Source organism: Pyrus communis, chromosome 10 (assembly GCF_041283825.1).
Source record: "Pyrus communis isolate YQ-2024b chromosome 10, ASM4128382v1, whole genome shotgun sequence".
NCBI classification, from domain to species: domain Eukaryota; kingdom Viridiplantae; phylum Streptophyta; class Magnoliopsida; order Rosales; family Rosaceae; genus Pyrus; species Pyrus communis.
In genome coordinates, this window is record NC_142574.1 from 26,999,994 (window position 1) to 27,011,043 (window position 11,050).

The 11,050-nt window shown below is 35.0% G+C and overlaps 2 protein-coding genes across 2 annotated transcripts; one reads left to right on the plus strand and one right to left on the minus strand.

Annotated features, from left to right (window-relative positions):
• The first annotated feature begins 5,583 nt into the window (after positions 1–5,583).
• On the plus strand, positions 5,584–8,463 carry LBD4 (LOB domain-containing protein 4). Its single transcript, XM_068468271.2, has 2 exons — positions 5,584–5,996; positions 7,646–8,463. The coding sequence occupies exons 1-2, from the start codon at positions 5,814–5,816 to the stop codon at positions 7,988–7,990; spliced, it is 528 nt and encodes a 175-aa protein (XP_068324372.2). The 5' UTR covers positions 5,584–5,813; the 3' UTR covers positions 7,991–8,463.
• A 1,418-nt stretch (positions 8,464–9,881) lies between these two features.
• On the minus strand, positions 9,882–10,979 carry PSAF (photosystem I subunit F). Its single transcript, XM_068466478.2, has one exon. The coding sequence runs from the start codon at positions 10,655–10,657 to the stop codon at positions 9,968–9,970; it is 690 nt and encodes a 229-aa protein (XP_068322579.2). The 5' UTR covers positions 10,658–10,979; the 3' UTR covers positions 9,882–9,967.
• Positions 10,980–11,050: the final 71 nt, after the last annotated feature.

An 11,050-nucleotide genomic window follows, 5' to 3' on the forward strand; every position in this document is an offset into this window, starting at 1 on the left:
TGCATGCCTCCTAAAAGTCTCTCTAAGATTTGTATCCGAGAGTCCAATTTGAATAATGTAATTTGTCTAATGTCAAACACAAATCATGAAATGATGGCTAACATGAATTTGAATAAAAGATGATATAGAATTAGACGATCACTATGCATTTCAATAACAAAATTTGAGAATACTAAAGAAATTCAAGACATGAGATTTAAAAGATCTATAATCTTGTAAAAAATTTTGTTTGACAATCAAGTTACGTAACATAATGTGACATAAGCAAGGAATGAATGCCTCCCCAAAGGTATCAATTAATCTAAGCAACAAAGACAAGTAGGGTGATGCTAGTGTTGGTGATATTGTGTGGGATGGTGGTGATTGTGCTAGTGGTATAAGGTGGTGACAAGGTAGTGTAGGGGGTGATGGTGAAGGTACTAATATGGCGGTGGCCGGTAGGATATGACGATAAAAAGGATAGTGATAGAGGTGTTTCTCAAAACTCGATCGTAATTAAACTATGCTTTGGGTGAAGGACTTGCATGTCTCAAAGAATTTAGGCGAAGTGAGAAAGAATAGACTACAAAAAAGGATTAGAAATGCATTACATAACCATTACAATTTACAAAGGCATGAGGGATTAGTGATTAGTGTGTTTCAGCGTGAATACTATTTTGCAATAAATTGTGTATTTTGAGTTTAGGTATTACGTTTCTGACAAAAAATCCATTTTCAGAAAGGAAATGACGAGACGATTCCAAACAGTTGATTCGCGGAGTCTAAATGTGGATTTGGCGTTTCAATGATGTTGAATAGGTCAAAACTGTTTATAAGGTTTACAGTTATTTTGGGAATTTTTTTAATTCTTTAGCAACTAGGGTTTGCTTAGAGTATTTCATTAAATTTTAGGGAGTTTTAACGAAAAGCCGCGGTACTGTTTAATTTAACAAAAAACCATATTTTTACACTAAAAAATCAATCCTGATACTATTCACTTTACTCTTTATTTTGTCCTTATCATTAAAACTCAAAGTTTTCAAGCTCTTTTCATTAGTTTTCTTTAAATTTTAGGGTTGTATTTTTCGCATCTTAACACATTATTCAATTGAAAATCAAGAGTATCTCTCAAGTTTTTGGTGTTCCAAAGTTCTATCTAAAAATGACCGTTCGTGATCACATAAACATAATGCATTACAAGATCATTACAAAGACATGTATAAATGATTTGTCAATAATTCCATTCAGTAGTGATTTCTAATCTTCTCTAACTAATATTTTGTAGTCTATTTTTTTCTCACTTTGCCTAAACTCTTTTGGGCTTGAAACATAGTCAATATCTTAGAAATCACATCTATTTATTTGAATTTAAAGTTGGAAGTTGGTGTTTTCCAAACCCTTATTGCTTGTTTCCAAATAATTTATCAAACATTAATACTTTTAGTTCAAAAGTTCACACTAGACATGTGGACCCAATTTGGACTTGGAAATTGTTTAAATTTCCAATATGCAGCACCTAACCTCAACCTTGACAAAAGAAATGAAGACTGATACAACATGCTAGACATATGGAGTTGTTGAATTATGAATGCACCTGACCGAAACCTAACCAACAAAAGTAAGGTCATACACTACGCCTAATAACATAATTGATTAAAGCGTACAAGATCTTATTTGTTTGTAATTTGTATATATAATGCATCACACTCCATGAATGCACATGTTAATTTGTGTTAATTTAGATCAGCACGTCTGGTTTCAATCTAATTAAATTGTGTTAAACATATCACAGGTAATAGGCATGGATGCAAGTACACAATTGTGTTTCCATGAATTTAATTTACACATAGTGTAGCCTAATATCTGATTTCCTTAAGAAAAATTCATGGACCAGCCAATATTTAAAATTTAAATGATCATGTTGATTCAAAGCAATACTATTATGCGCATGAAAATTTTCTGCAGGGTTATTTCTCCTCATGATTCAATATGATTTACAGTTTAACTTCTCTTGTACGGTTAGTGTAATGATTTGAACTAATGTAAGGTTTTCTAGTTGGTAATCATATTGCATCCTAGTAGAATCAGGAGTGTGGGTGCACTTTGATCCTCATGCCATAAGTCAACGGCAATTACTTATTACTCCAAAAATTCACATAGCTATGTTAAAAACAAAAACGAAAAAAAAAAAAATACAGCATCTCAGTTATTTAATTGGTGTGTGCGTGTGTGTGTGTGTGTGTGTGTGATTATAAATAACCAAAATTGGGATTTTCAAATATTATTTAGTGTAACCATACAAAAGGAGAAGACACAAGCGTTTGGCAAAATGCTAGTAGGTTAGAAATCTGAAGAATTACATACTTTTTTGTGTTAATGTTACACATGGCCCTATTTATTATAATCTCTTTTTGTTTTGATTTTATACAATGATAAATTAACACTAAGATCGGGGTGGGAGAATAAATTAAGGATAACATCATTCACACACTCATTTCTATTTTTCACACACCCATGTTAATTTTTGACCATCGATCTTCTTCAATTCATTCAATCCGACGGTCAGAAATTAAGAGGGTTGTTTGAGAAGTAAAAATAAATGTGTGGATAACACTATCCGAAATTAACATCGAAGTTGTTATTCATGACGTTTAAACAAAAGACCTGTAACTCACCGATGAAGAGAAATATCACTAAATTGCACACCGTAGAACTTTTGACATCTTTGTTGAAACTAGACAATCACATTTTTTTTTTAAATCAAAATAATCTACATAAGATTTTTAACATTTTTTTTTAAGATGCTCCAAATGACTTATCTTTTGAAAATTAAACAAAAAGGAAAACTTATCAAAGACTTCAAAAATATGGATTAGACTCTTTTGTTTTGGACTTAATTATTATGTCTGAAGAAAAAAAAAAAAAAGGTACTCGTTTTAGAGGCCAATATACCTTTTCTTTTTCCTTTTATTAAAGACAAGGACTGAGGTACATACATGGGACGAATTGTACATTCAGGAGCAGTAAAATTTGCAATCCAAATTATCCCCTGCACATTGGCAAATAACAAATGCTCACTAATTGGTTCTGCTTTGTTGTAATTGGAGCCCACTAATCGGTTTTAAGCCGAGATGGTTAACTATTTTGCTAAAATATTTTTTGTAGAAATTGGACCGAAGTGCCACCTTTCCAACTTTTTAGAGCGGAGTGTCAAGAAATTTCCCTTCTTTAACTTTAAAAGATCATCTCTATGTACCATCTAAAAAAGAAAAGATTTGGAATACTAGGTTTTTTTGATGCATGCCAATCTACTATTAATCCACAGTTTGAAGTCATAAGAAAATCTTCAAAGAAGATGTCAAATTTTAAACATAAATTTTAAATTTGATAATTTATGTGGCACTTTGACATCATTTAAAATTTTGTTATCCATCTGATTTGTCAATTTTAAACATATAATAGAAATTTATATTTATTTTCTATGCATTGGTAATGAAAGAAAATGAATTAAAAGGTATAAAAATACTTCAACAGTGCATTGGTAATGAAAAAAATTTAAAGGCAAGGGTTTAAATCAATAAAAAAAAGCAATTAACGATTAATTATAAAAAATTTGAAGCTGCTGCCAAATTTGGCAGTAAATGGGGAAAATGTCATTCCATGTTATGTCACATCAAATTTGACTTCTCGATTGAAAAACATAACTGCTGTCTTTTTTTATCGTTGCTTATCTGGACATTTTAACATCTTCTTTTAAAAATGCTCTAATCTTTCAAGAGCATCTTAAAAAAGATGTCAGAGAAGTAAACTAAAGTTAAAAGACATCAAGGTTTTCTTGAAGGGAGATGCCATACTTGACATGATAGCTTAGTAATTTGACTCTTTACTTTTCAACAGTTTTTGTTTTTTTTTTTTTATACAGCGAACAAAAACAATGAAGTCAATTTTATTATTTAATGTGTGGGATCCATAATTCACCAGCAGGATACAACTTTAAATTACTATTTTTTTCCTTAAAAACTGTAGTAGTGGGGAGTAATATAATATAAAACTGTAGTACTTTTTTTTTCAAATTAAATTTTGATAATTCATATGTAACATTTTCATTGAAAATGATCTAAATATGTCTTCTCATCTCTCTATGAAAATAATAAGATTTTTTTTCTTCCTAAGTGGCATAGCAGTATATTCAAAGTTTAGAAGTCCACGGGTTCACACCCATCACCAGGTTTTTGGTCTTGCTGCTCCAACGTGCTACAGATAAAGTTAGAAGTTGAAGAGTGTGACATGCAAGGCATATGGATGCTTCTGTTCATTCATTGGATCCTCAACTGCAAATATGTCAAGTGTGTGGGTATGTGTGTGTATATACATGTCCATTTTATGCATTATGATTAAGATTGAGTAAGAGAGTTGGTATATAAATATTAGGGTACAACTAAGTAGATCAAATTTTTAAATTAAATTTTGTAAATCAAATGATATAGATGTTGGTGATTCGATTATTAGTTAAGTGTTGATTAACATATTTATTTTCAATTAGTGACACCTCATTTGGTTTGCAAATTTGGTTTAAAATTTTGATCTCTGTGACATTGTCCTAAATATTAATATAGGATAGTGTTATCCACACTCATATTTTTACTTTTCACACACTTTCTCAGTTTCTGACCGTTGCATCGAATGAATTAAAAAAGATCAACAACCAAAAAATTAACAAAGATGTGTAAAAGGTAAAAATAAGTGTCTGAATAACACTTTCCTTAACCTATAGACCTTATGGTTTCAGGGTCCAATTTTTTTTAGCGTTAAAAAAGAAATAAATATATAAAAACAAATATATTATCTATATAATTGCAAACTACACCAAATTGCATCACTTGGCATGCTTCACTTTCACAAAAGGTAGTGCCCATTTACATATGGGCAGATCTCAATGGTACCAACCGAATCATAACACCAACCCGATAATATTGAATTAAATTCGTTTTTTTTTTCATTTCATTGATAATATGATGCGAATGCAATCAAAACTCTAAAATTACAAATTAAAACTCCTCTATGAGGTTGAAATTTGACTTGTATAAAGGTCTGTAAAAAATTCTCTTTGTAATTTATTTCTCTCTCGCACCCCAGACCCATGCAATTAAAAATGTAACCATTTCCAGCCACAACACGAATTAGACAATTCAAACAAAATAAGAGTAATTCGAGAGTGACCTATCATAATATTATTGTCAAATTTACCTCTATAAACACATGCTTTTTTAAAACATTAATGAAAACTAGTTAGTAGATTTTAGCTCTATGAAACTGCAGGACCTAAAACGGCGTGACAAGCTTTGAGTTGCCCTCCGCGCAAATTTTAATTTTTCATGGTTGCTAATTGCATTGGTGTACATTACAAAATTAAGCATATGCATGTTATAATATGTTACCTAATGAGAAAAGGTAAGTTTAAAATGGCGCCAAATAATGAGTCATGTCAGGATTGAAGATTTTGGTCGACCAAAATCTAAAGGGTTTTCAAGTAGGACCCACCCCAGATGCAATGCTTCCTTTTCTTGTTATATTATGCCCACCATCCCCACTTCACATCCCTCCTTATCCTTCTTCTACTTTCAGTCTCTACTGTTCTGCTCTCTGCTTTTTTGCTTCTTTCAACTAAACTAGCTACCTCTTTGTTTTGTCTCTCATCAGCTTCTACTTCACACTCATAAAATAGGGCTTTGTCCTTCTCTTTCAAGGAAAAATTGTGTTACCCTACACAACTAGGGTTACTGCCCACTGTTGGGGATTGTGTTCGTCCAACGAAGATCAGACACGCGGCAAGCATGAAGGAGAACGGAAGCAGCAGGAAACAAGGTGCACCCTCGCCGTGTGCAGCATGCAAGCTTCTCAGAAGGAGGTGCGCTCAGGATTGTGTGTTTGCTCCCTATTTTCCTGCGGATGAGCCCCAAAAGTTTGCTAATGTTCACAAAGTGTTTGGTGCCAGCAATGTCAACAAGATGTTGCAGGTAATTCCTACCACTAATCATGATCTCTCTAGTTTCTACCCTCTTATTCTCAAAGACATGGAAAGAGTAGGTTCGGAAAGTAAGTTAATTTGTTGTGTGAATATCAAGCTTAAGAAATAGCAACTTTGACCATTGATTTCAATTTCACAGATCGATAACGTAAACATAAAATAAGCTCAACGACGAGAGAACATGCATGATATTTGTATAAATTACCATTACCCCTTGAAGGTAGTTTGCATATGTTGTCGATCTACACCAAAATTTGCTTCCAAAACCCTTTCGGCCATACGGAGAAGTGTTCATATTGGTCAATTGGCAAGTGTTCATATTTGAAAAGCACACTAAGTGTTCACTCTCACTAGGGTGTTTTCAGATAGTCGTTTTACTGTTCGGATCCAAGAGGAGCCAAAATTGCTCAACGGTTAACAAGACTTTGGAATCTGATAAAAAGGGGCAATGAAGTCAATTTATGGATACGATATACACAACACTCATTGCTTGCTGCACCAACACCAACTTACCTTTTTCACTTTCCATTGAGAAAAAATAAAAATCTATTTTGTATTTTTCTACAAACTTCTTCTGAAGCTGTTTTACGTGATCACGTGAAGCTGTTTCTTGCTTCTTATTATTTTATTCAGGTAAAAAAATAACAGAAATATATCATTTGGGGATCTACTTTTCTATTTTAACAAGCCCATGAAATGTGATAAAGAAAAGATGCCAAAATCTAAGAAAAACAAAAGATGGTTTATTCTTTTTTATTTGAGAAGTAATTTTTGGATCCTTGAATACTCTCTCTCTTCTGCTCGGGTGTTATCCTCCGTGGACAGGCCAAAGAGAATCTTTACTCGTGGAGTTTTAATGGGTGAGTCTGTATTTTTATGGTCTAACATTTTATATTGATTAAATCGAGATAGAATCGATGAATAGAACCAACGAGAAAAGTGCAAAACGAAAAAATAAAAAATGTAAAAATCACTATCTTCTACCTTTTTTTTCTTTTCAATTCTTTTTAGTGAGACATGATGCCTCGTAGATGTAGACAGGCAACCAATAAAGTGTCATAACTTAATCACGAGCGGATGATTTAGTGGTAAATGACAAATTGCGAAGCTTCCTTTAAATTAAAAATTAGAGGTCTTGAGTTCGAAATCCACTGCTAGTGTGGAAGCCAAACTTGTGGTCAGGATAAGATTGAAATGCCTATGTTAGTCTTTTCGAACCCCGAAATAAATGGATAACCATAATTTGTCGTCAGTTATCTATCTTGCTTTTAAAAAAAATAAATAAATAAAGTGTCATAACTTAATTTGGGGCCATATATTATGTTCAGCCGAATGAATAAGAGCATGGCTGATGACGCGTGATTTGGATTTTGCAAGGATCATAGAGTGGTGTGATCATTACATCAAGCCAAAACATGTCTTGTAGGACCTTTGGCCTTTCATTCGGGACTAGGGTTACAAGTTTTGAAGGCTCTTTAAAGGGGTAACTGACTCAGTTGTACGGTACCCATGTCAGTCACTCATAGTGTGATTAATTTAAAATATATATCTCGGTTGCATGTAAGTTTTCACCATAACTAGCGCCAACTTTCTTTTGTGGTCAAAAGTTAAGATCAAGTTTAATTGTGACAATTGCAGGAGCTGCCAGAGCACCAAAGAGGAGATGCAGTAAGTAGCATGGTGTATGAAGCAAATGCCAGGGTGCGAGACCCAGTTTATGGTTGTGTTGGGGCAATTTCGTCCTTACAACAACAGATTGATGTGCTTCAAACCCAACTGGCTCTAGCTCAGGCAGAGGTGGTGCACCTCAGGGTGCGTCAGACTGCATCATTCTCTAACCATGGGTTAAGTCCGGCTAGCCCAAGTAATAGTGGGTCACCCCCATCTAAGTTCATGGGTTCTCAGGCCCGGCCTATTTTCGACATGGATATGATGGAGGACCATGCCAGCTTGGGATTGGGAGAGTCCATGTGGTCATGCTAAGCTTAATTAATTTCTAATGTTTACTCTACTATAATCTAGAGAGTAATTAGTTTTGGTATTCATGCCTAATATTTGCTTTACTACTTATGTAGTCCTTAAATGTACACCGGGGGCAAACCTAGTGACGGTTACAACAGTAAAAGCGGTGGCGGTGATGGTGACGGTGACGGTGACCAAGGCGATTCGCCCGCTTGAGTTCGAGATTCATTTTCCTTTAGTAACTAGATTGTAAATATTAGTTTAACTTGTTTATATTTATATTGGGTAATCATATATTTGTGGGACTTTTTATATTTGCTCCAAGTGACTGGTTGACTTTGGATGTGTGAATCCACCAAACATATTGACAGTTTGGGGAATAGAGTGGGAACGAAATTTGAAAGAGGATTGTAGTAGGATTTGCAGATTGTGGAGCAGTCATGTATGGAATATTATTGGTAATCATAGTAAAATTCCACCTATTTTTGTCTAAATATTTGACCGTTTGCCGCATTTCTGTTTTGGAAAACGACTCTTTTATGCCGATGAGAGTCGGTTGAGTTAGTAAGGATTGTTTCTTTTGTTGGATCAAGGCTTAAGTTTAAGTCCCATCATCAGCAATCACTCTTGGTGGGTGATCTATTAAAAACAAAAAAGAGGTTGAGACCCCTCTATAATTCTTCAAAAAAATTATAATATATGCTGCCCTGACTCTAAAATGGGATAGCCTCTCCTCCCCGTAAACTTTTTCCACGCCAGAGAAACGACTCTTTTATGTTTTCTAAAGTGCATGCATGTTTTATTTTCTGGTCCAATGGAGGGGATTTCTTTTTTCAGAATGAGGATCCGGCAAGGATCCTCTCATCTTTTATCCAATTGCTGGATGTGATTGATTTATTTGTGCGGTTTTGTCTAAGAATCCCCTTTTGACAAGTGAACGAAAATACTTGAGTGGAGTACATGATATTAGGACATAAACACTTATGCTCTATGCACATTTCTTCGACAAAATCATAGATGGAATCATTGTTGTTAAATTGGGAAATTTGGAATTGGGGGCTTCAAATATCACTCAAAGCATATAACCACAACAACCTTTTTTAGGATTTTTATATGAATTTTTGTACACTTAATATGCGTACTGACAAACGTCACAAACTAACTGTTACGTGACAGACAATTACCTAACCAATGAAAATTACTATGTTTAGTCTTTTTTTCTTGAAGATTTTGTATCATAAAAGTTCTTGAATTGTCTGCATATAACCACACCGTTGATTATCGAGGATTAATTGTGAATTGTTTACTCTACGCACAATATGTGAGACTGACAAGCGTCATGAACTGTTACGTGATGGCAATTACCTAAACAATGAAAATTACTATGATTTGTATCAAAACAAATTCTTGAATTGTCTACATGTACATGCAACCATATGCGCAGGATCTATCAAGGATTGATTATGCATAATCTAAATGCAATATGTTCACTGACAAGCATCATGAACTAAATATTAGGTGACAATGAAAAATTTTGTGTAAGTCTTTTCTTGAAGATTTTGTACCAAAAAAGTTCTTAAAGATTTTGTTCGCCAATCTTTGGTCGGTAACCTCCGCATTCTTGAGGCTAAATTGCATCACCTTGTTGAAGTATGTTCATCCCTATATCATTTGCAAAATTAATCTACAGATTTTCATGTAAATCATTATTACTTACCTACAAATTACAGTCTGCAAAAGCCTCACTAAAATAACAAAAAAATAAGTTTGTACACACACCCCAAACTGTGATCTGAAATGACTTCCAAGTATTTTCAAATGACAAATGAGTATCATACTACCATATGAGGGTAATACTAAACTATGCTTAGGTATTAGCACAAATAGAAATAGAAATGTTAAGTGGGATCAGTTTCAAACACAAGCATTTGGTACATATAATTCCAAGTAATTTTACAAATTATACAAAGAAATTAAAAACGAATAAGAAAAAGAAGCTCAAACGTCCTTGGCAACAAGTTCACCATTCACTAACTCTCTGTAAGCAGCCACAGGCCAGCTGAAGCCTCTGAAAACCAAGCTAGTAGCCAAAGGCACATCAATGATGATCTCCTTCTGCGTCGGCTTCTTATCATCCCTAATGGCAATCAAGTAGCTCCTCCCAACCCACCCGATCCACCCAGCAATGTACAGGAACAAAATACCAGGAGTGATAAACTCACCCCAGTGCCTCTGGTCACCGCTGACAATCAAATGGGGGAGCCCATCCGACCCACAAAGCAAACCCTGCTTGCCGTAGTTGGAAAACCTCCTCTGAGTCTTCTCTATGGTGGCCTTGATGGCTAGGGCGGGTGCACTGTCGGGTGCATAGAGCTTCAGTGAGGACTCGAGTTTTTTGATCTGCTGCTTCTCACGCTTGGCGAACTGCTTGGAGTCTTTGCATGGGGTGAGTCCCGAGATGTCAGCAACTGCAGGCATGGGAGCTGAGCCAATGAGGATGGAGGAGAGTGCGAGTGCAGTGGAGAACGCCTGCATGGGCGATGCAGTCGATATTTTCTCAGGGGTAGGGTTAGGGTTTGGGGAGGCAGAGCAGAAGACCACGGTTCTTGGCAGCTTTGTGGCCAATGGGGAGCTAAGTTTTGGCTGAAACATGGGTTTTGAAAGGTTTGTGGGAATTGTGAGAGACATGGTTTTTTTCCCTCTATTTTTGTTTAGGGTTTGTGAGGAGGAGCAGAGAGGAAGGAGGAGAACTTGGAAGTGAGAGTGTGGAGGGCAGGGTTTTAGAATCTTGGAGGAATAGAGACTGGTGGTGGAGGAGAGAGGAGGGAGAGTGGATAGGGTGAAGGGAGTAAGGAGGCTGAGTTGGATGATTGTAATTGGTTGGGGGTTGATTCAGATTTTCTCTCAATCTATCCTACTCTTAAAATCATATGCAGATAATGAGAAAGTCTACCATGCCTTGTGTGGGTTTCAGTGCTTTCCATTAGCTTGATCCAAATGTTTCACAAGCATATTTATAAGGGAAAACACTCATATTCAAGATAAATTCTTCTTGCAACCAAGATATAGTTAAAATGGCGT

Coding starts and splice junctions, on each gene's coding strand:
- LBD4 (XM_068468271.2), top strand. CDS start 5,814: ATGAAGGAGAACGGAAGCAGCAGGAAACAAGGTGCACCCTCGCCGTGT. Junction 5,997..7,645: donor ATGTCAACAAGATGTTGCAG/GTAATTCCTACC, acceptor TGACAATTGCAG/GAGCTGCCAGAGCACCAAAG.
- PSAF (XM_068466478.2), bottom strand. CDS start 10,657: ATGTCTCTCACAATTCCCACAAACCTTTCAAAACCCATGTTTCAGCCA.